General features: G+C 39.9%; 1 protein-coding gene and 1 long non-coding RNA gene across 3 annotated transcripts in view; both read left to right on the plus strand.

Annotated features, from left to right (window-relative positions):
* Window positions 1–642: 642 nt before the first annotated feature.
* Window positions 643–6,346, plus strand: LOC133534970 (uncharacterized). Its single transcript, XR_009802112.1, has 4 exons — window positions 643–1,042; window positions 2,470–2,628; window positions 2,904–2,999; window positions 5,778–6,346. It is a non-coding gene; the product is annotated as an uncharacterized LOC133534970 (long non-coding RNA).
* Window positions 6,347–10,223: 3,877 nt separating this feature from the next.
* The window catches only part of LOC133542060 (membrane-associated guanylate kinase, WW and PDZ domain-containing protein 3), a 418,319-nt gene continuing 402,554 nt past the window's right edge, over window positions 10,224–25,988 (plus strand). For both annotated transcript variants that reach the window (XM_061885883.1, XM_061885890.1), the window contains exon 1: window positions 10,224–10,799. In XM_061885883.1, coding sequence (XP_061741867.1) covers window positions 10,493–10,799 — 307 coding nt within the window. In that variant the 5' untranslated portion in view covers window positions 10,224–10,492. The remainder of the gene's footprint in view (window positions 10,800–25,988) is intronic.

Consider the following 25,988-nt stretch of genomic DNA (forward strand, 5'->3'; position numbering starts at 1 on the left):
TGCTCTCCATTTTTGCATTTAATCAACAGCCGTCCGTCCCTGAGCACCTTCGCTATCTCCACCTCTCCAATGTCCTTCTTTAATCCCTTAACCAGTGTCATCAAGTTAATGTCCTTCATATCTTGGTTTGATTTAAATGTATAAATTATCTTATATTCATCCACCATAACCCTTTTCCTCTTATCAACCCCTTCATCGTCTTCATGCACTCTTTTAGCACTCGACTTTCCTTCACTCCCTCCTCTCCCCTTCTTTCCTCTCTCCCCTCTAGTCCTATCCATTTCCATACTATCTTCATACATCCCGTCACTATCCCCTTCCATCTCGATCCAGCCACAAAACAGCTTATGCTCAACCGCCAAAACAGATTTAGACACTGTCGCCGCCGTCAAATTCACTCCAAATGTTTGGCAGTTCCGCGTCTCTCCTTCCGGCCAACCGCAGCACCGAAAAAAACGCTTCCACGCACTGAGTCATACACTGAGGTGCTGTTTAAGCAAACGGTGATTGCCAACCTGACGCAGCTGTCTCTGGGCAGGTGTCCACACATCAACCTGATTGAGGAGGGAGTTAGAGATGTACTTGCCTTCAATGACCACACCCAGAGGTCGGCGTACTTTGACCTCCTGGTGCATGCTTTCGCTGTAATGGCTGGCCCACTGCCTGGTCTCACCTGTTTGTGATGCTCCACAATATATACACTGTAGAAAATATGATTTGCAATTGTTGGACTAATTATAGTTTTCAAGTTATTCAGACTCAGAAATAAGGTTTCACTATGTTTAACTACCAAAACAGTGTCTGGCCAGCAAACTTCTCTCTATTGTTGCATCAAAGGGTATTTTCAAATAACTACAACAAGGATTTTGGAGTTGCAATTAGGCAAACGTCTTTTTGTTGGAAACCCCGTAGATTCCGTTTCAGGGGCACGAGTGAGCTGTCAGTTTGGACAGACGAAATCTCAATATCGACCTTGTTGCCATGCAGAGCTGGATAAGGATCAAGTTTTGACGATTTATTGAGTATTTATTTGGCTAAAAAGGTAAGTGTTTTTATTTTATTTTGTTTTCCAAACAAGGGATGTTAATGGCAAAGTGAACTGTACTATTTCATTTGAAAGATGGAAAAAATGTTTATTGCTAGCTAGACTACTGATGGCCCCAAATTAATATATTTCACGAACGGGAATAAATGGTCTAGCACTAAGGGTATTTAGTAGGACAACGGTGATTTTGTGTAATTATGGCATAATGTATTCAGCAGAGAAAAGGTTCCACTCGAAAAAAGACGCGTGCGAAGGGTTCGGTCGGCCCTGTCAGTCATACAAGAAGCGTAGCTCAGGGAGTGCGTGTTTGACGGTTAGGCTCACCACCGGAGCAGAGACTGTGAACAACAGGTACTTTGGCTATATTCGACACCCGTGTAATATACATCAGTTGTGTTTTTATTCAAGTTTTATTTCGCCACCGACATTAATTCATGATCGTGGTTAAGCGTCTGTCATGTGTGTGTGTGGCCTCTTCAATGCCCAAAATGGCAGTCGCCGATAGCAATGACTGCTAAATGTAAAGCTGGTCACTTTCTGTGTGGGTCCAAACGAGTGTAATACATGTTTATAGCTATCTATGGTTAAGACATTGTGGTGATAACAAACTGTGTGAATGATGAACCGGGTAAATATTTTCGGATACTGAATGAGCAGTGTGTATTGACAGAAGAGCTAAGCTAATTATTACCCCGCCATAATGCTGTAGCCCAGGGGTGTCAAACAGACGGCCCGAGGGCCGCATAAGGCCCGCTAACAAATTTTATCCGGCCCGCGGGATGAGTTTAAGTATAAAAATGTACCTGAAATTTTTAAATGAAAGAAACAGCGAGTTCTAAATGTGTCAACTGGATGTCACAATAGCAATTCTTTGTAGATGATGCTACATATGTACAAAATAAACCACATGATGTTAGTACATCAGTCGAGGAAAATGAGCAAACTACAAAAATAACATCCTGTAATTTGATTTTGATATTTGTTTTATCTTGAAAGACACCAATGAGTTGACTGATGAACATTATCACATAATGTATTCAGAAAATATAAATAACAACAAACAAAATGATTAAGTGTAAAAAAAACTTTTTACACTTGTTCTATTTTAAACAATGAAAAACAGTCTGAAGTTGTCTTTATTTTTAAGTTATCATGCTCCCACTTGGGAGTAGATTTTTCTCCTTGTAACCTCCGATCTAAAATGAGTTTGACACCTCTGCTCTAGCCGTAGGCCGGGGATCATTGCACTGTATTAGGTGTAGGAGTGTACACATATATTGACACACTTCACTATACCTGCCCTACCACTCCACTACATGCTCCTCCAACATAAAGCACCCAACTATACCATCAGCCTTGAAATTTGAAGTCAAAAGCTCACATTGTGATTAAAGTTAAATGCCATTGCTGATTGTGTTTTTCAGATATTTGAAGAATTGCATAGCACAACCAGAAAAGACCTCCTGAAGACTTTCAATGAGTCCCTTGAGAATTATGTGCCTCGCCTGCTCGGACTGTACCGGGCTAGAAAGGGAGCTTTTGGTCAGCAAATAGACGACTTCCTGGATAAGCTTGATGAACAGGTAAGTGATGGAAATGTGTCAGTAAAATGGATCGTATCAGTCATTGCTATATGCTCTTAGTTTGTGCCATTTGATAATTATAACAGTTTTTAATTTGCAAAAGTAGAAAATGCACCAGTCCGAAGGCTTGAAGTGTTTTTTTTCCCTTTTCTTGAGCTCAGACTTGCGGTCTACAGGTCATTACTAAAAACAACTTTTGATTTTGCCCTTTAAATAAATCCACTATGGCGCTTCACTAATGTATATGCTTATGTCTTCCACGGTATACTCTATAGACATCAGACATTGAGTCTCACCGAAAGATGACAGCACTGAGATGCTTCCCCCTTTTTGTCCGGGACGACACAAATAAGTTTTTCCTGCAGCATTTGGTAAGTAATAATAACAATAGAAAATTTACTTGAAAATCACAAGTAATTTGGCCTAATGTAACTTTAATGGAATGGTTCAACATTTTCGTAATCTAGCTTGTTGCCGTGCTCTCTGGTTTAAGATTTGTCGATAGAAACCATTCCTTTAACTGTGCATGTATTTTTGAAGAAGAATCAGCCAATGTTTCCTCATCGCTTGTTAGATTACCGTATTTCCTTGAATTGCCGCCGGGGCGCTAATTATTTTACAACCTCTTCTCACTCCGGCGCTTACCAAAGGCATGCGGTAAATTTAGGCATGCGCTTATAAATTTGAGTGTGATGTAAGGATACCATCAGGAAAAGCACATATAACAAAAAAAACTTTAATGTAAGGGAGCCTGTAAAGGACTGTATTTTACCTTGGGGGTATGCTCCAATTATTCACAATTTACCCAATAAATCTAGTCTAAGAGAGAGTGAGGGGATACGGCTTATATAGTTGAACATTTTACTATATACACATCATAAACATACAATAACCAGACAATAATAAACACACATTAATTACACTCATACGCTCGTCCCCACTCACACACTACCTCCCCAACTCGCGCTGTCCACTTCCCTCGCAGCAATGTAGTCACGATAACACACAACTAAACTCTTTATATTGTTTCACACTTGCTCTTCAAATAGTAAACAGTCACAGGGGAGAGGGTCTCTTTAACAAACTTAACTAATACGTGATTAAACCTGCCGTTCGTGAAGTCACTATGCAGCAAACAAACACACGTGCGAGCTGTGGTTAGCAAACCCGTTCCATCTACTGGCAACGTGAGTGCCCAAACGTCCTAAACTTTAACGAGTGCAACTTATGAACTGTCACTTATAATACACTGAAATAGGAAGCTTAATGTGGTTATTTCTCTGAACTGCAACCGTGGTGAACTATCTCCCGTGTATATTACGGACGCTACGTTGCTTGTTATTGCCCGAGCTCTTTTAACACTTTGTTTAATGTGCCGGCGGAAACGGAACTGCCCGTAACCATAGAAACTAAAAACCATAGCAACCAAAGCCATAGCAACGGTTAAACAACATAAAGAAACACAATTTACCTTTCCAAACGACACATATGAAATATAAATAAATAATAATAATTAAACCCTTAACAGAAACAATCTCCTAGTTGTAGAACTAAAGGAACAATTACAGAAATGTGCAAACCTTCAGAACAGTTAATATGTAGCATAAAAAATGCAGATGGCCTTAAAACACCACAACACTCTGCCACCATATGTAAGTACCCAAAATAAAGATTCGACATAAATATAAATTAAATCAGATCAGAAACATTGGAGGAAACGGGATTAAAACCAGATGCTAACCGCTCATAGAAAATACATGGGTACGGCTAGTAGCTACTATTAGCAAACAAATTCACTTACCAACTCGGCTTAATATCTTAACATCGACACACTCTCTCATCGCAACTCGGCCCTGATGCTCGGCACCTATAAGTTTACAATTAGTTGTATAATGTTGGACGGTTGTTTTTACGATATACAGGCAAACTACAACTTTAAAACATACCAGCTTCAGATACCATGAATTGATTAACATGGACCCTGACTTAAACAAGTTGAAAAACTTATTCGGGTGTTACCATTTAGTGGTCAATTGTACGGAATATGTACTGAACTGTGCAATCTACTAATAAAAGTATCAATCAATCAAAAAAAATGTCCCCAGGCTTAGCCACCGCCTCTGGCAGCCATCTTGGAACGCTGGATAATATAGAGCGCGATAGGCTGCATCGGGTCACGTGAGCGGCTGTGTTAAACTCGCGAGATTAAACGTGGAAATGGCGCTGGTAGTATGAGGGGATGCCATGACAGGAAATATGGCTTATTTCCCACCCGTGTTACACACTCGTGACGTGACGAGTTTGACCCAGCGGTAAACCGAGTCATGCGCTAATTATTTTGCTAAACAAGTTTGACCCGGCAGTAATTCTAGCCATGCGCTAATTAAAAGCATGCGCTAATTATTTTGCAAAACGAGGCATGCGAATAATATATACCCGGTGGCAATTCAAGGAAATACGGTAGCTCAAATACTGGTAGTCTATTGGTAGCCTGCCTTCGCCAACAGTCAGAAGATAAACTTTACCACTCTATTCCGACTACATGGTGTTAGTTTTAAGTTGCAGAAGAGAAGACGACGTTGCTGATGAATGTCTGTTGAATATAAACTAAATTCACCCTGGCTCACAGTCGGCGGCGGCAAGCTTACACTTCCAATTGACTGCTAGTTTTTGAGCTAAGCTTACTTGCGATGAACAATCTTCGCCTATTCCTTCAAAAATGCACAAACGGTTAAAATGAATGATTTCTGTTGCCTTGTCTTGAACCGGAGAGCGGAGCAACAAGCTAAAAAACTATTACTATTTTAACATTTTGAGTAGGATCTCATAGCTGATGACAAAGACTTTATGCATAATACACTTTGTGTAGATTTCATTTTGTGCCTAGAAGATGTTTTTGAATGCCCAAATGTCATATTCTTCAGCCAATGCATATATCCATAAAGAAAAGTTCCTGCCCCAATTTTTTTTAAATATTTAATGGTTAATGTTCTGCCTTCAATTAATTTGAAAGTAATTTAAAGGTTTTTTCCATTTTTTTGTACATTGTAAAATTGTAATCGTTCCCAGAAGATCCATACAAGTCGGGCCCTAAATACATCTTTTTGTTCGACCCAACACTCAATCATGCATCTGTTACTATTCCTCAGGAAACTGACCCTGAAGAAAGAGTACTCAGAGGCGTGTCTGTTGGCATCCTTACAATCCTTGAAGAAGATGATCCCGCTGTATCACCCAACGTACACGACTGGGCTGTTGTGTTGGAAGGTTCCATCATGCTACATGACCTGCCAGACCTCGGTACCGCCTTTGCATACCTCTTTGGCCTACTGTGTGCCATGAACATTGATTATCCAAAGGAGATGAAGTACACCTTTGAAGCAATTCAGTCGATCTTTTTCGAGCTTGGCTCTCAGCGCTCTCAGCGGACAATGTCTCTGAAAACAAAGCTTTTGCTGTGACTCTTAATGTGGAAGTCAACCTATGTTTTCTGCCTGTTCTAGTGCATTGTGGTTGGTGCTCCATATAAAACTTCCCGGCCAGTGATTTAAAACATGCAAGACCTCACGGAAAACAATGATATATTTTTTAAATGTATTTACAATAAGTGAGATACACAATTTTTTGTATTTTTTATTATTATTTTTTTAAAAATGTATTTAAAATTGAGTGAGATTCACAAAATGCCATCATGCTACATAACCCCCCAGACCTCGGTACTGCCTTTGCATACCTCTTTGGCCTACTGTATGCCATGAACATCGATTATCCGAAGGAGATGAAGTACATATGTGTATATGTGTATCTTTTTCGAGCTTGGCTCTGTGCTCAAGTCTCCTCTGCCTCTGAAATAGAGATTCTTTAAAAAAAAGAAAATAAAGAATTGTTAATCTATTTCAGAGACAGAGGGGACTTGAGCACAGAGTCAATCTTGAAAAAGATCATCTGAATGGCTTCATATGTGTACTTCATCTCCTTTTGCATAATCAATGTTCATGGCATACAGTAGGCCAAAGAGGTATGCAAAGGCAGTACCGAGTTCTGGCGGGTTATGTAGCATAATGGTATTTTGTGAATCTCACTTAAATGTAGATATATATTTTTATTTACATTTAAGTGAGTTTGACAAGAGGTGCAGATTCACTGTCAACTGATCAAGTTTGTCAACTGTTCTAATTTACAAAACAAATGTTCTCCTATGATGATAATTCTATCGTCAAATCATTACACAATTATATTGCCTGGCTGCTGTAAAAACATTTATTTCTTAGCTTTTAACTTCAGTGTTACAGGGATCCAATTTTACTGTTAGGGAAGTGTTTTATTCACTTTAAAGAACATACCTGGGAAAGTGTCAAGGTCTCTGACATACCCAATTTAACCCTTATGTTAAACATGTTTCTGAATGAGAAATAAACAAGGTTTTGGATATATTTTGTTGTGTGCTCTTTATTTTATTTATTCATTCAGCATTTCTTCAAAAAATTATAGCAACATAAATGTTACTTGACTTGTAAAGGAAGTTTTCTAACTGAAGTAACAATAATTTCCGAGTTAGTTGAACGTAAAAATACATGGAATTGAAGCATGAACTTTATTGTTGGTCTGACGTAAATATCCAAATTAGGAGAACAAGGTCGAGTTGGCATAACTCTTATCTAAACTTGGAAATCTTAGTTAAGTCAACAACAGTAGTCAAAGTTCAACAAGAATATATGAGTTAGTTGAAGGTAAAAATACATGGAATTGAAGCATGAACTTTATTGTTAGTCCGACGTAAATATAATAATTTGTTGAACAAGAAGATCTGAGTTTACATAACTCTTATCTCAACTTGTAAATCTTAGTTAAGTCAACAATAGTAGTCAAAAGTTGAGAAAACGCAAAAATCTTGTTGCATCAAGTTACCTTGAAAATTAGCGTTTTCTCAACTTTTTTTTATTTTTTACTGTGCATACATACATATATACATATACAGATATATATATACAATATACTAGGGCTGTGAATCTTTGGGTGTCCCATGAATCGATCCAATGTCGATTCTTGGGGTCACGATTCGATAATATACCGATTTTTTTTCGATTCGATTCTCGATTCAAGAACGATATTTTTCCGATTCAATTCGGTTCTGTATTCATTCAATACATAGGATTTCAGCAGGATCTACCCCAGTCTGCTGACATGCTAGCAGAGTAGTAGATTTAAAAAAAAAAAAAGCCTTTATAATTGTAAAGGACAATGTTTCATGAACTGATTGAAATAATGTAAATTTGTTTTAACTATTAAATGAACCAAAAATATGATTTATTTTATCTTTGTGAAAACATTGGACACAGTGCGTTGTCAAGCTTATGAGATGTGATGGAAGTGTAAGCCACTGTGACGCTATTGTTCCTTTGTTATTATTTTTTATAAATGTCTAATGATAATGTCAATGAGGGATTTTTAATCACTGCTATGCTGAAATTATACCTAATATTGATACTGTTGTTGATAATATTCATTTTTGTTTCACTAAACAACTCACTCTAATATTGTGTTCATGGGAGAGTGTGTGTGTGTATGTGCCATACACACACACACACAAACACACTCAGAACTGTTTATTGCAGTTCTGAGTGTTGCTGGGTCAGGTTTGGTTTTGGAATTGGATTGCATTGTTATGGTATTGCTGTGTATTGTTGTGTTGGAATGAAAAAAAAATATATATATATATGTATATATATCTTTTATTTTTTAATAGATTTTCTAAAAATGAGAATCAATTGTGAATCGCACAATGTATTAGATTCGTATTCGAATCAATTTTTTTCCCACACCCTTACTATATATATATATATATATATATATATATATATATATATATATATATATATATATATATATATATATATATATATATATATACACACACAGTGGGGCAAAAAAGTATTTATTCAGCCACCGATTGTGCAAGTTCTCCCACTTAAAATGATGACAGAGGTCTGTAATTTTCATCATAGGTACACTTCAACTGTGAGAGACAGAATGTGAAAAAAAAAAATCCAGGAATTCACATTGTGGGAATTTTACAGAATTTATTTGTAAATTATGGTAGAAATTAAGTATTTGGTCAACCATTCAAAGCTCTCACTGATGGAAGGAGGTTTTAGCTCAAAATCTCACGATACATGGCCCCATTCATTCTTTCCTTTACACGGATCAATCCTCCTGCCCCCTTAGCAGAAAAACAGCCCCAAAGCATGATGTTTCCACCCCTATGCTTCATAGTAGGTGTGGTGTTCTTGGGATTCAACTCAGTAGTCTTCACCCTCCAAACACGACGAGTTGAGTTTATACAAAAATGGATACATGGATGATACAGCAGAACATTAGTAGAATGTCATGTGGTCAGATAAAAACAAAATAAAACTTTATTTACTCTAATACCTTTTAAAAAATAAGTGCTAATGAATCTGCTGTGGAAGAGCTGGACAAAGTGGCTGCGGAGAGGGAAGTCTGGGCTTCCCTACTTAGGCTGCTGTCCCCCGCGACCCGACCTCGGATAAGCGGAAGAAGATGGATGGATGGATGGATGGATGGATGGATGGATGGATGGATGGAATCTCCTGTGTATTTTCTAAATACTCCAAAATAATAATTTCTATGACAACAATATACAACAATATGCTGTAATCATGTTTTGTTTTTAAAATAGTGTTTTTTATATTAATAAATAACTAGATAAGATCTGCAGAGAAGAAATATAAATGTATTAGTTTTTTCTAAATAATTCAAATGAATCCGATTCAAACTAATGCATGTATGTGTTCATATAGGAGGCCTGTATGAAATATTTAGAAGGAACATTTGAAATTTAATTCTGTAAAATGGCATATCTGTTCGCAAAATATTATGACACAATTCTTGTATGTTGACAACTTTTTTCTTACAATATTACTCACTTTAAAAAAAAAGAAAAAAAAAAGGATTTCTCAGATAATATTGTGACTTTCATGTTGTAAATTTTGTGTACAAATATACTAAGTGGCCTAGTGGTTAGAGTGTCCGCCCTGAGATCGGTAGGTCGTGATTTCAAATCCCGGCCGAGTCATACCAAAGACTATAAAAATGGGACCCATTACCTCCCTGCTTGGCACTCAGCATTAAGGGTTGGAATTGGGGGTTAAATCACCATAAATGAGTCCCGGGCGCGCCACCGCTGCTGCCCACTGCCCCCCTCACCTCCCACGGAGTGGTCAAGGGTGATGGGTCAAATGCAGAGAATAATTTTGCCACACCTAGTGTGTGTGTGTGACAATCATTGGTACTTTAACTTTAACTTTAATCAACCATATATTTGTATTCTTCCCACCACGCCCATGTATTATTAGTAATATTTTAGTATTTAGTACTAAATGAATAAATAAAGGAACTATTTACCCTGTCGGAACAATTTCCCTTGTGGATCAATAAAGTTAGTCTAAGTCTAAATATTATTTCATGTCCCGAGCCCCTGCGCGCCTCCTATGCTGCAGTACTGCTCGTCGCCACAAGATGGCAGGCCCGCCGCGTTGGTGGAGTCGTGTGCGTACGCAGCAAAAAGGGGCGTTCCTTATCCCGGCCGGACGAATGTTGGCGCTGCCAGGTGTGTTCAAACCTGCCGCAGATATCTCCACGCTGCGTGGGCCAGACTTCCCGCGACGAACACCCACGCACACGCACACGCACTCTCGTCGTCACGGAGGCCACCTGGAGCGACGCGCCGTGATTGGCGGGGTGTGACTGCGGCCGAGGCGAGCGGCACTAACACGCCGTGGGATGACCGGCACGCCTTCCGCGAAGCATCACTCTCGGCTCTGCTCGTTGATCCCACGCTGCCATGTCCCGAACCCTGAAGAAGAAGAAGCACTGGTCCGGCAAGGTGGTGGAGTGCGCCGTGTCTTGGGGAAGCCTCGGGGACTTCGGCTCCGTGGTGGAGGTCCTGGGGGGCGCCGAGCTGGGCCAGTTCCCGCACCTGGGCCAGATGAAGCTGGACCTGCTGGTGTGTCACGTTGGCAAGCTGCCCTACTACGGCGACGTCCTGATGGAGGTCAACGGCACGCCCGTCAGTGGACTAACTAACCGCGACACGCTGGCCGTCATCCGACACTTCCGGGAGCCCGTCCGCCTGAAGACGGTCAAACCAGGTAAGGCGCTGACCCCTCACCACTTTTACCCCACTGGCCATCCATCTGCGACGCAGTACCACCTCCGGTACACCAGAGGGCGCCAGGGCCTCTGTAGGCTCCTTGGAAGTTGGCGCTTTGGGATCTAAACAAGCCAGCAGGAGGCTACGCTCGGGGTGTCCAAAGTGCGGCTCTGGGGGACCGTTTGGCGATGCGTTCGAAAGACAACATATAATAAACATGGCGGATTAGAACGTGACCCAAGGAAAAACTAGAATGTGCAACTTTGGGAGAAAATTGAAATTTTCCAGCTCAACTTGAATGCTAATGTTAGCACGCTCACAGTAAGCATTTGTCAAGTACCGAGTCAAGTGACTGAAGCGTACGCATGAAAAATTTGCTCAAAAAGTTGGCACGATAATGTTAGCATCTTATAAAGTTAGCATGCTAACAGTCAGCTTTCTAAAAGTGAACATGTTAAAAGTTAGCACAATAACAGTTAGCATGATGTTATCATGCTGACAGTTAGCATGATAACAGTGAACTTGCTAAAAGATAGCATGTTAAAAATTACAATTTCTCAAGTACTGAATCAAATGACTGAAGCATACACATAAAAAAATTGCTTTAAAAGTTAGCACGATAATGTCCGCATGTGTACATGTTAATGTTAGCATGATAACAGATAACATTTTAATGCTAGCATGCTAAAAGTTAGCATGCCAACAGTTGGAATTTGTCAAGTACCAAGAGAAATCACTGAAGCGTACGGATAAAATATTTGCTAAAAAAGTTAGCACGACAATGTCAGCATATTAACAGTTTGCATGTTAACAGCTTGAATTTGTCAAGTACTGAATAAAAAGACTTACACATGACTTACACATGAAAAATTTGCTCAAAAAGTTGGCACAATAGTGTGCGTATGTTAGCATGCTAACAGATAACATGTTAATGTTGGCATGTTAATGTTAGCATGTTAATGTTAGAATTTTTCAAGTACCAAGTCAAAAGACTGAAGCGTACGCATGAAAAATAAGCTTAAAAAGTTAGCACGATAATGTCAGCATGTTAATAGCTAACATGCTAACAGCTAGAATTTGTCAAGTACTGAATAAAAAAGATGGAAATGTACACATGAAAAATTTGCTAAAATTTTTTGCAAGATAATGTCAGCATGCTAACAGTTAGCATGATAACAGTTAGAATTTGTCAAGTGCCGAGTCAAATGACTGATTTGTACAAATGAAAAATTAGCTCAAAAAGGTAGCACGATAATGTTTGCATGTTAACATGTTGATATTAGCGTGCTAACAAATAGCACGTGAAAGACAAAATAAAAACATGGCGGATTAAAACACAACAAAAACTACAATGTGCAACTTTTGGAGAAAATTCAATCTGAATGCTGAAATGTGCAAGTTCAACTTAAATGCTAATGTTAGCATGCTATCAGTTAGAATTTGTCAAGTACCAAGTGAAACAACTGAGGTGTAGGCATGAAAAACTAGCCCAAAAAGTTAGCACGATAATGTCCGCATGTTAACATGCTATCAGTTTAGAATGTGTCAAGTACCGAATCAAATGACAGAAGCATAGACATGAAAAATTAGCTAAAACAGTTAGCATGATAATGTTAGCTTTTCAACATTAGCATGCTGCTAATGTTTGCATTTTTCACGTGTCAAGTATTAAGTCCTATGAGTCTGAGGTGTTTGCAGCAACAATGGCTAAAACGTTTAGTTCATTTTAGCATGCTAGCCTAACAGTTAGCATGTTTCAAGTACCAAGTTATTGGACTGAGGTGTTTTGTTGTATAATTGGCTTAAGAAGAATGGATTGCTAACATTAGCATGTTAACAGTTATGAGTCCTATGAGTCTGAGGTGTTTGCAGCAAAAATGGCTAAAAAGTCAACACGCTAATGTTACCATGCTAGCATGCTAACAGTCAGCATATGTCCAGTACCCAAGGGTTATGACTGGAGCGCATACATGCAAAAGTAGCTAAAACGGTTAGCATGACAATGTTAACATGCTAACAGTTAGCCTGTGTCAAGTAGCAACGTTTGATGTTGTTTAATTGGCCCAAAAAAGTTGGCATGTTAACGTGACCATGCTAAACTGCAAACATTAGTATTTTGTCATGAGTCAGCAACATTGGCTCAAAAGTTAATGTGGCAATGTTACCATACTGGAATGCTAACAGTTAGCATATGCCAAGCACCAAAATATATGAATCTGAAGCGTTCGGCTGCAAAATTGGCCAAAAAAGTTTAGGTCTCGTCTAGTGCCAATTACTACTTTGGTATTGGTATTTTTAATTTATTTAGCCGTTTTAACGCTTGACAATTCCTAATTTAGAGCAATATTACGATAACACAAAGCTAAGATATGGATGTTATGTTCAGATAGCGTAGCATATTTGCTTTTAGCATATTTAATGTACAAAACGTATCAAAGTGGTCTAAGGATCTTAAAATTTGTATTCACCTGGCCCTTGCCGTGAACAGTTTGGACACCCCCGTTGTTGTTGTTGACTTTAACACTGTGCTGTTTTGCTCAATGTGTGGTTTACTGCCCTCTTGTGGTGCTATTCCAGCTCTTTAGTTGCTACGTTAGCTCTTTAAATGCTACGTTCGCCCTTTAAATGCTACGTTTGCTCTTTAAAGGCTGTGTTTGCTCTTTAAAGGCTACGTTTGCTCTTTAAAGGCTACGTTAGCTCTTTAATCGCTATGTTAGGTAAACTTCTAACCATGTGTTGTCGTGGCTAATTATTGTGCGTTCCGTTAACCACGAAAGTTGTGAGTCGGAGTTCCAGTCACCAGGTCGAGAATCAGGACTGCTTCGTTGGCATAAGCTATTTTTGCGCTAGCCTTCTCCGAACAACTTGAACAATATATCCTCCTTCAGCAACCTAAAATGTTGCATAACCCAATTTGAACGTCCAACAATACAACAGACACCACAACACAGTCCGAAATACTGATAACGGCTAATGTTGGCATTTTTCATCTGTCAAGTACCAAGTCCCAGGACTCTGAGGTGTTGGGAGGAACTTTGACTATCAAGTTTAGATAGTGTTACGATGCTAGCCCGCTAACGGTTAGCAGTTGTCAAGTACCAAGTCATATGACTATGGTGTTTTTTGTTTTATGATTGGCTAAAAAAAGGCATGCTAGACTGCTAAAATTAGCATGTTAGCATGTGTCAAGTACCAAGTCCCAAGAGTCTGAGGTGTTTGCAGCAAAATTGGCTAAAAAGTCTACATGCTAATGTTACCATGCTAATAGTTAGCATGTGTCAAGTACCAAGTCCTAAGAGGCTGAGGTGTTTGCAGCAAAATTGGCTAGAAAGTCTACATGCTAATGTTACCATGCTAGCATTCTAGTAGTTGGCACGTGTCAAGTACCAACTTATATGACTGAGGTATTTTGTTGTATAATTGGTAAAAAAAAATAAATGGATTGCAAACATTACCCTGCTGGACTGCTAGCATTAGCATGTTAACAGTTATGCGTCAAGAAGTACCAAGCCCTAAGAGTCTGATGTGTTTGCAGAAAAAAATTGGCTTAAAAGTCAACATGCTAATGTTACCATGCTAGTATGCTAACTGTTAGCATATATGAAGTACCAAGTTAAACGATTGGAGCGTATACATGTAAAAGTAGTTAAAAAAGCTAGCACGATAAAGTAAGCATGTTAATGTTAGCATGTGATAAGAAGCTTCTGTTATTGTTTGCGCTAAGAGCGGCAAACTCTGGGGTGGGGAGGACTCTCCGACTTTCCGAGCAGTTCCAATTTCCGACTAGGATTTCAGAAATTCTGACTTCCAAACGGCACACATAATTGTATTGTACGCTTTCAGCTAGCAAGAGGCTATGCTAGCAACATTAGTTGTGTGAATTTTTGTTACAAATGACTTAAAAGTTGTGTGTTAAGCTAAACAAGTGGCCTTGTAACACTGATGACATCTATTAAACAAGACACAAAGCAAGGAATTAAACAGACAGAATTAAATTTGGCTCAATTTAGGAGAGACATTTGGACTGTACTCTTGTACAGTCTCACCACGCTCTGGCGAAAGATTGTACGCATCCTCTTATTTGGACTTTCCCTGATTACATGGCAACAGCTGTTTCTAAGGGACGGGAGTCGTAAACAGCCATCGCCTTTGATTGATTGATTGATTGATTGATTGATACTTTTATTAATAGATTGCACAGTACAGTACATATTCCGTACGATTGACCACTAAATGGTAACACCCGAATAAGTTTTTCAACTTGTTTAAGTCGGGGTCCACGTTAATCAATTACAACAGTTCAAAGAAAAGATCGTAAACAGTTCACAGAAAAGGTTGTAAAACAGTTCAAAGAGGTCCCCAGAGGGGAGTCGGGTCCTGCTTCCTCTTCGCTTTGTAGATCTCGAGTCAAGTCAATATCTTTCTGTTGATTACAATACATGAAATAAACATAACACCTTCATGTTGCTTCCCATTCTACACAGTGGAGTTTTACAAGCTTTCTGCTTGGTAGGATTAAAGACCGCTTTTGTCCTCTCGCCGGGTTTTGTGATAAGTTCGATACAATTATTCTGACAGCTGTCACATCGCGTTACATGATAGATGGATAGGTCTTTGTCATTGCACAAGTACAACAAAACTTTGTTTTCACCACAAACCCGTTCAAGATTAGACAAAAACAAACAGTGTACAGGAATGCTGATGGGTCGCCACAAGGCGCCTCGTAAAAGATGGGAAAAAGGTAAACGCTTGGGAAGGATGAGTTAAAAAAACAACAATCTAGACTGGGCTCCTAAGGGGGCCCAGTCTGGAGTGGGAAAAAACCTCCATAGCAAAGCAAATATACATTTTACAACATACATCTCGAGATATCTAGCAACAGAGGGAAGGGAGTTCGGGGTAATGATGATAGGCCGCAGCTCTCAGGCGCTGACCATCCATTCATCACCCCTATGGGACTTGCATCGAGGGCGTTGGGTTGGGGGGGTGGGATGTGTATGTGTGGCGTATATTTTTGTGGATATGTGTGTGTGTGTAAGCCCGTAGTGTGTCTCTGTTCCGCGGCCTTGATGTATTGTAGAATCGCCAGTCCAAAGTCAACAACTACAGGTGTGTGTCCATGAGAGACAAGTAGGGAGTTTGTTGTGTCTTTGCTGCACTGTCCTTTGGAAGAGTGTCGACGCCAGAGAAACAATCCAAGTTAGAATGTTTTGTATGCGAGTGAAAATAAAATTTGCTTTTCACTCTAAATTGTCTATGACTGGTCCTCAAAAACTGCAGGGTAGACAGTACGATGTGATCCACAGTTCTTCCCGCATCCTCCAATCATTTGTGGCAGCTTTGGGTTACTTAGAAGACTGCCAGCAACTTCCAATTTGTCGACAAACCAGAGCAACGCTTACTCCAATCAGCAGATGTCCTGTTGTCCTAATTTTGAATAGGTGGATATCTTCACGTCCTCGACAGAAAAGGGTCGCCAGGCACGCGACCCTCCTTCTCCCAAGAGTCCGTCGTGTGTCCAGCAACAACCGCTTCGTCACGACACCAGGTTCCCCCAAACCCAAGATCTTGTCAATTTTGTTTGAGGCCAGTTAAATAGTTCCAATGTTTAGATTTGGAGAGCAGTGCAAAAAGAGGCAACAAGAAAGTTAAGACAAGACAAAGAAGCAAGCGGGAGAGATAAGGGGGAGGAAAGCGGAGTGTCCACCATCGATGAGTGCCAGAGAGAAAGACCTACCTTAGCTTCACTTCTAACGTGTTGTCTTGGCTAATTAGCTCCCTAGCCTACTTCTATTGCTACTTGGCTACGTTCATGCTGCAATTCCCATTATTTTTTAAACCGTACTTTATTCCGGAGAAAAACGATTCACATCGCGATTATTCATTCCAATTCTAAATAGAGTCGTCATTTTCTACAAAAAAAAAAAAAAATAATTGTTTCCTGAATGATCTGAATAAACTGAATGGATCTGAGCCACTCAGAATTCAGGTGTGCCCACCTCCCGCCGAGACGGAGTCTGCAAAGGAGAGCGGAAGCACAAGGTAAACAAAAGCAAATGGCGGGCAGACGAGGAATGTCAAACATGAAAGCTGGGGCGTAGGACCATTTGCACTCTGGGAACACCTCCAGAATGAAGCGTTCTGCAGACATAGACTCCAAAAACCGGTTCTGTGGGCAGAGATTTGTGTTAAGTATACACCGGATTGTTTCCCCTGGACTGCCAAGATACCTGTGGTGGTGGGGGGCGTGGCCAGGGGTGTGGTCACCATGACTTTATAGAATATTTTGCATAATTTGCCATGATGATATATCACATTATATTGCTTTAAAAAAGCTAAAAAAAAAAGTATACTTTTTAAAACAAATCTATTACTCAATAGACATATATGTATATGTATGTGTGTATATATATATATATATATATATATATATATATATATATATATATATATATATATATATATATATATATATATATAGTATGTATCGTTTTGCCATATTTTTAATGGTTGCTGCTTTTCGTACAAGGTACTTTGTGGAGATTTTTTATTCAACTTTTTTTAGATGAAAACAACTAGCTACAAATCTATCATCGTTTTTTGGTGTTATGTTATGGACGTTCTCTTTGAAAACTCTAACCTTAGTCCTAACATAAAATAAATATAAATCGTTTGAGGTGCTTACTATGAGGTCTGTTACACCGCTGCCTCTACACCTGGCTGTTATCTACCGCCCCCCAGGGCCCTATTCGGACTTTATCAATGAATTCTCAGAGTTCGTTGCTGATCTAGTGACACACGCCAATAATATAATCATAATGAGGGACTTTAATATCCATATAAATACCCCATCGGACCCACCGTGCGTAGCGCTACAGACTATAATTGATAGCTGTGGTCTCACACAAATAATAAATGAACCCACACATCGCAACGGTAATACGATAGACCTATTGCTTGTCAGGGGTATCACTGTTTCCAAAGTTACCATACTCCCGTATACTAAAGTATTGTCCGATCATTACCTTATAAAATTCGAGGTTCAGACGCATGTTCGTCAAACTAATAATAATAATAACTGCTATAGCAGCCGCAACATTAATACGGCCACAACGACAACTCTTGCTGACCTACTGCCCTCGGTAATGGCACCATTCCCAAAGTATGTGGGCCCTATCGATAACCTCACTAACAACTTTAACGACGCCCTGCGCGAAACCATTGATAACATAGCACCGCTAAAGTTAGAAAAGGCTCCAAAAAAGCGTACCCCGTGGTTTACAGAGAAAGTAGAGCTCAGAAATTATTATGTAGAAAGCTGGAACGCAAATGGCGCACGACTAAACTTGAGGTGCACCATCAAGCATGGAGTGATGGTTTAATAACTTATAAACGCATGCTTACCTTAGCTAAAGCTAAATATTACTCAAATCTCATCCACCGTAATAAAAACGATCCTAAATTTTTGTTTAGTACGGTAGCATCGCTAACCCAACAAGGGACTCCTTCCAGTAGCTCCACCCACTCAGCTGATGACTTTATGCAATTCTTTAGTAAGAAAATTTAAGTCATTAGAAAGGAGATTAAAGACAATGCGTCCCAGCTACAACTGGGTTCTATTAACACTGATACGATTGTATATACGGCGGATACTGCCCTCCAAAATAGTTTCTCTCGTTGTGAGGAAATAACATTAGAGGAATTGTTACAACGTGAAAATGGAATGAAACAAACAACGTGTTTACTTGACCCTCTTCCTGGGAAACTGATCAAGGAGCTCTTTGTAATATTAGGTCCATCAGTGCTAAATATTATAAACTTATCACTTTCCTCCGGCACTGTTCCCCTAGCATTCAAAAAAGCGGTTATTCATCCTCTTCTTAAAAGACCTAACCTCATGGTAAACTCACCTTCCCTTTATTTCAAAAATCCTCGATTTTTTTTTTGCGGAGCAGTTAAATGAACACTTAGCGTCTAACAATCTATGTGAAACCTTTCAATCCGGTTTCAGGGCAAATCACTCCACGGAGACAGCCCTCGCAAAAATGACTAATGATCTATTGCTAACGATGGATTCTGATGCGTCATCTATGTTGCTGCTCCTCGATCTTAGCGCTGCCTTCGATACCGTCGATCATAATATTTTATTAGAACGTATCAAAACACGAATTGGTATGTCAGACTTAGCCCTGTCTTGGTTTAACTCTTATCTTACTGATAGGATGCAGTGCGTCTCCCATAACAATGTGACCTCGGACTACGTTAAGGTAATGTGTGGAGTTCCCCAGGGTTCGGTCCTTGGCCCTGCACTCTTCAGCATCTAAATGCTGCCGCTAGGTGACATCATACGCAAATACGGTGTTAGCTTTCACTGTTATGCTGATGACATCCAACTCTACATGCCCCTAAAGCTGACCAACACGCCGGATTGTAGTCCGCTGGAGGCGTGTCTTAATGAAATTAAACAATGGATGTCCGCTAACTTTTTGCAACTCAACGCCAAAAAAACGGAAATGCTGATTATCGGTCCTGCTAGACACCGACCTCTATTTAATAATACAACTCTAACATTTGACAACCAAACAATTAAACAATGCGACACGGTAAAGAATCTGGGTATTATCTTTGACCCTACTCTCTCCTTTGAGGCACACATTAAAAGCATTACTAAAACGGCCTTCTTTCATCTCCGTAATATCGCTAAAATTCGCTCCATTCTGTCCACTAAAGACGCTGAGATCATTATCCATGGGTTTGTTACGTCTCGCCTCGATTACTGTAACGTATTATTTTCGGGTCTCCCTATGTCTAGCATTAAAAGATTACAGTTGGTACAAAATGCGGCTGCTAGACTTTTGACAAGAACAAGAAAGTTTGATCACATTACGCCTGTACTGGCTCACCTGCACTGGCTTCCTGTGCACTTAAGATGTGACTTTAAGGTTTTACTACTTACGTATAAAATACTACATGGTCTAGCTCCATCCTATCTTGCCGATTGTATTGTACCATATGTCCCGGCAAGAAATCTGCGTTCAAAGGACTCCGGCTTATTAGTGATTCCCAAAGCCCAAAAAAAGTCTGCGGGCTATAGAGCGTTTTCATTTCGTGCTCCAGTACTCTGGAATGCCCTCCCGGTAAAAGTTCGAGATGTTACCTCAGTAGAAGCATTTAAATCTCACCTTAAAACTCATTTGTATACTCTAGCCTTTAAATAGACTCCCTTTTTAGACCAGTTGATCTGCCGTTTCTTTTCTTTTTCTCCTATGTCCCACTCTCCCTTGTGGAGGGGGTCCGGTCCGATCCAGTGGCCATGTACTGCTCGCCTGTGTATCGGCTGGGGACATCTCTGCGCTGCTGATCCGCCTCCGCTTGGGATGTTTTCCTGCTGGCTCCGCTGTGAACGGGACTCTCGCTGGTGTGTTGGATCCGCTTTGGACTGGACTCTCGCGACTGTGTTGGATCCATTATGGATTGAACTTTCACAGTATCATGTTAGACCCGCTCGACATCCATTGCTTTCCTCCTCTCCAAGGTTCTCATAGTCATCATTGTCACCGACGTCCCACTGGGTGTGAGTTTTCCTTGCCCTTATGTGGGCCTACCGAGGATGTCGTAGTGGTTTGTGTTGTGGTTTGTGCAGCCCTTTGAGACACTTGTGATTTAGGGCTATATAAGTAAACATTGCTTGATTGATTGAAAGTCGCCACTGTCCTCTTAATATTTGCACATTTTGTAGATGACTGTCCGTGGGTATATCTGATATATGTATTAGGGGTGTAACGGTACGTGTATTTGTATTAAACCGTTTCGGTACGGGGGTTCCAGTTCGGTGCGGAGGAGTACCGAACGAGTTCCACACGAACATATGAAGTAGCCGCCTATTCTAAAGTCTTAACAAGCTGCTCTGTTCCGTTCTGCCTCTGTCTCCTGCACAGCACCCTGCATTGTTCCTCCCACACAACCATCTGATTGGTTACAACAGTAGCGATAACAAGCCAATCAGCAGTGCGTACTCAGAGCGCATTTAGTCAGCGCTTCAGCGTCGAGCAAATAGGCGTTTAGCAGGGGAGCAACGGATTCTCCCCAAGTTATACTAAACACTTCAAAGGCAACTACTTTCTAAACATCAAACTGTTAGTGTTGTTACACGCTCCGACAACACACCGACGAGCCATGATGTCTCCAAGGTACGGGAAAACACTCGAAAAAACGGAAAATATCAGAGCTGATTTGAGAAAATGGGGGATTGCTTCATGTTGTGACGTCACGGGTATAAGGTCATCGCTCGACAGGCTATCAATTGAAAGGCGTTTAAATCGCCAAATTCACCCTTTTAGAGTTCGGAAATTGGTTAAAAAAACATATGATCTTTTTTCTGCAACATATTGACGCTTACATTGGTCTGGTGATAATGTTCCCCTTTAATGTCAATCCATCCATCCATTTTCTACCGCTTATTCCCTTCTGGGGACGCGGGGGGCGCTGGCGCCTATCTCAGCTACAATCGGGCGGAAGGCAATGTACACCCAGGACAAGTCGCCACCTCATCGCAGGGCCAACACAGATAGACAGACAACATTCACACTCACATTCACACACTAGGGCCAATTTAGTGTTGCCAATCAACCTATCCCCAGGTGCATGTCTTTGGAAGTGGGAGGAAGCCGGAGTACCCGGAGGGAACCCACGCATTCACGGGGAGAACATGCAAACTCCACACAGAAAGATCCCGAGCCAGGACTATTGAGACCGCAGACTGCATAACCTTCTTACGTGAAGCCACTGTAAATATTTGTTTTAATACGTTAAGCCACTACATATAATTTAATCGAATACTGTATCTTAGTTTTATGTTCTAAATTAATACTTTATCTTAATTGTTTATGTTTAATGTGAATACTGTATCTTAGTTGTTTATGTTTAGTGTGAATACTGTATCTTAGTAGTTTATGTTTAATGTGAATACTGTATCTTGGTAGTTTAGATAGTAATGTGTTTGGATTGGGCTATGGCGTTTCGTAATGTGGAAAGTTGTTAATGACTATTGTTTTCATCTGGGCATTGAAGCTAGCTAACAAGCTAACACAAGTTGGTCTGTAAGTTTATCAAAGTGCAATTATCAATCACATTTTTTTTATAATTTCAGTTTAAAGCGGCAATACTAGCGCTCTAGTAACTCGTAACAACGCATGCACCTGGCGGTTATCGACGTAGGAAAAGTTACTGAGAACATTTTCAATTATCGTAGGGTTAATCAACTTCAGGAAGGTGGGCCTACTGAGAGCCCATGAACAACATGCAAAGTTCTCAGGAAAGGTCAGAGCTGATTGAATCTGTCATCAATGAACACGTCTCAACTGGATTATAACATTTTGTTCCCTTCCTGATGGAAGTCAGAGTCGTCACCTCCCAGCGTTCTCGCCCTAATTGGCTTATTGGCGCTCATCACGTTCTCCGGGAGATCGAAGGGCGATAATGGCCGTGATGGCGTGGCTGCAGACATCAAGTCTAAGTGCACTCCCGTGCATAGGAACCAGGCTTAATTACATCCTCCATTATTCAGTCCTCGCATCTTGTTGTCTCCTCACGCCACGTCTGGCCCAGTCCACGGTCACGTCCCAGAACTGGTAGATGATGAGGCAGCCATGATGGACTCAAGACTAACGTGCCTGCAGGGACTGTAGTGAGAGACAGGGAGGGTCTGGGTCCTGATTATGATCCCTCAAAACCACAAATTAGCACTGATGGGCAAGCTACTTGGAAAATGTAACTAAGCTACAAGTTACTCTCCATTTAATGTAACTAAGCTACAAGTTACTCTCCATTAACTGTATCTAAGCTACAAGTAACTCTCCATTAAATGTAGCTAAGCTAAAAGTTACTCTCCTTTAAATGTAGCTAAGCTACAAGTTACTCTACATTAAATGTAGCTAAGCTACAAGTTACTCTACATTAAATGTAGCTAAGCTACAAGTTACTCTACATTAATTGTACATAAGCTACAAGTTACTCGCCATTGAATTTAAATTTAAATAATCTACAAGTTACTCTCCATGAAATATAGCTAAGCTACAAGTTCCTCTCCATAAAATGTAAATAAGTTTAAAAAAATAATATTTAACCTACTTGTAGTTTACATCCTTGGCCTATGGTGTAAATAACTACTAAAAAAGAACTATACATAAAATAAATCAACTAAATAAATGCTTTTTTAACTGTCAAGTGCAAATAAAAATACAATTTCATCACTTTCGTCATATTTTTCTGCGCTGAACAAAATTCTGTATGACTTCAGCTGGTGGGAAAGTGTATTGCAACCGACAAGTGGTCTTGTAACAATGATGACACCTATTAAACGACAAAAAGCAAGGAATTAGACTGAATTAAATTTGCCTCAATAGAGGAGAGACATCTGGACTGTACAGTCTCACCACGCTCTGGCGAAAGATTGGACGCATCCTCTTATTTTATTAGCTAAGCTACAAGTTACTCTCCATTAAATGTATATAAGCTTCAAGTTACACTCCATTGAATTTAAATTTAACTAATCTACAAGTTACTCTCCATGAAATGTAAATAAGTTTTACCGTACGGACCACACCTGAGAAACATGTTTTTTTTTGTCAGCACTCTAGGAAGATAACTTTTAATTTCAATCATATTCAATAATTACCGTATAAATAAATATATCAGGTTCAAACACTAATGACATCTATTAAACAGACAAAGAAGCGAGGAATTAAACTGAGACAAAATTAAATTTGGCTCACTCAATTGAGGAGAAACACCTAGACACTGTACCCTCGTACAGTGTCTCACCACGCACTGATGAAAGATTGTTCGCCTTCTCTTTTATTTGGACTTTCCCTGATTACATGGCAACAGCTGTTTCTAAGGAACGGGGTCGGGAACTTAGATTCAATTATTCTGACAAAATAAGAATAAATATGTTATTTAATCTAAAAAAATCTAATACAAATGTATACATTCCAACTGAATTTAACACTAGATATTTTAATATGCTTATAAATAAACCGTAAATAAAATAAAATTTTAAATGAATATACAGTTTCACCACTTTAGTAATATTTTTTGCGCTTAAGAAAATTCACAATGACTTTAGCTCCAGACTTCTTCTGTGTGCTTGATGTTGTCATTACTGCCACAAGTGGTGGGACAGTGTATTGCAACTGAGTATTGTATGGACCACAGCTGAGGGACAGATATTTTGTGGGGCACTGGAAGCCCAACAATGGTTAAGAAACTGAAGGACTCTTTTCATTGCAACTTAGCTCCGGTTTAAATTCCCAGCGCCTCTGGGTCTAGCAGATGTTCCTCGCCAGGTTCCTCTGTGGATGCTAACCTCGGAATAAGAAAGTGGAGCAGCGCTTCACGCTCAATCCTCCTGGGGATTCCCCCCCCCCCCCTCACACATCTTCTTGGAGATGAAGACGTTGGTAGTGGGGCCCCAGCATCTCTCTGACTGAGTTGGGAGTGACGCCTCTATTAAAAGATCTACGCTCGCTGCAGGCAGCTATATCTGCTCGGGCGCTGACTATGAAAGGCTGCCTGCTTGCCACTTGATTAGGTACCCCTGTGCCATCCCACCAAGCGACATTCAATTCATCCTGGAAATTCTAACTATTTTTCCACTATTATTTCCAGAAATTCCTGTTTTTTTTTAACCTTATTTAAGACCTTTTTTGTGCGATGATTCCATTCACATTTTTCTGTCAAAACATTCCGCTTTTCCCAAAATGTTCAAATTTCCAGGAAGTTCCCATTGAAATGAATGGGACATTTTTCCGCATTCAACAAACTTCCAGGAATTCATGTTTTTTTTCCTAACCTTATTTCCAACCCTTTTTGTGCGATGACTCCATTGACATTTTTCTTTCAAAACATTCCGCTAACATCCCGCTTTTCTCAAAATATTCAAATTTCCAGGAAGTCCCCTTGAAACGAATGGGACATTTTTTCACGTTCAACAAATTTCCAGGATCTCTTGTATTTTTCTAACCTTATTTCCAACCATTTTTGTGTGATAACTTCATTCACATTTTTCTGTCAAAACATTCTGCAAAGTTGCACAATTCCCACATTTTTTTAACCTATTCAAACCATTCCAACATCAACACATTCCTCTTCTCCAGGACATTCAAACTAACACTTTCCCAAATTCCAAACTGAATTCCGTATATCCTGGAAATTCAAACACTTCAATATTCAAACCATTCAAACTATTCTTGCATTCATACTACATTCTGTCACCATTTCAGTTCTACTTCAATAGTGAGTGGAAAGGGTCCGGGAGCAAACAAGTACAACATATTTGACATCTAATATTTCTGTTCCGTATTCCTTTTGTGAGTTTGAATCATCTCACATCATCTTTCTTTGTTTCTTGATCTGAAGTGTTGGTAGTTTTTGTGATGATGATGAGAGTATTTTCTTCTACTGCATTTGAATCCATTCTAGGGCTACTGATAGACGATCTGTCATCACATGGCGGCACTCTCCGGGAGTATTTTCCGTCCGCAGCTGATCCGACCTCCGAGTCTCCAGTATCAAACAGCAATAACGAGTGCGGGTTAATTGCATTAATGCACCACTCCAACCAGGAAGTGGCTCCCAATGCAGTCATCTCCTTGACAGCTTTGTCGCTGCGGAGGAAAAAAAAAAAAAAATAGCTGTAATATTTGGGTCGTCGCTCTGCGTGATCGTTACTTTGTGGGCGCATTCTGTTACGCTTCTGTAACCACACCAAAAATTAAGCCATGACCTTTTAGACCGAAGCACCAACGGCTTTTAATAAGACTAATATAACATCTTTCTTGTTGCCTCAGCGACCCCGGACGTACGTTCAGTGCTGTAGGTCCATTTCATGACTTCCTGTTTCCCCTGCAGACGTCCAAGTGTTCCGTCCTTTTTTCACTGCAACCGTCCGTCCCGCCTCCTTTCATTGCACACACGCATGGACACCATTAAAACTAAGTTCATGATGTTTTTTCTATGTAAAAATCTTATATTCTACTTTTAGAAACGTTTGTCCAATAAACAAACAATAGTCCAAATCTAGCTTTAATGCGTGAATTTACAGTCTTTGTCCTTATCTGTAGGACTGGACGACATAGACCAGCACAATTTTGTCAACATCATTTTGAGACTAAATTAACCATTGATG

The sequence above is a fragment of the Nerophis ophidion genome, linkage group LG02 (genome assembly GCF_033978795.1).
Source record: "Nerophis ophidion isolate RoL-2023_Sa linkage group LG02, RoL_Noph_v1.0, whole genome shotgun sequence".
Taxonomy (NCBI): domain Eukaryota; kingdom Metazoa; phylum Chordata; class Actinopteri; order Syngnathiformes; family Syngnathidae; genus Nerophis; species Nerophis ophidion.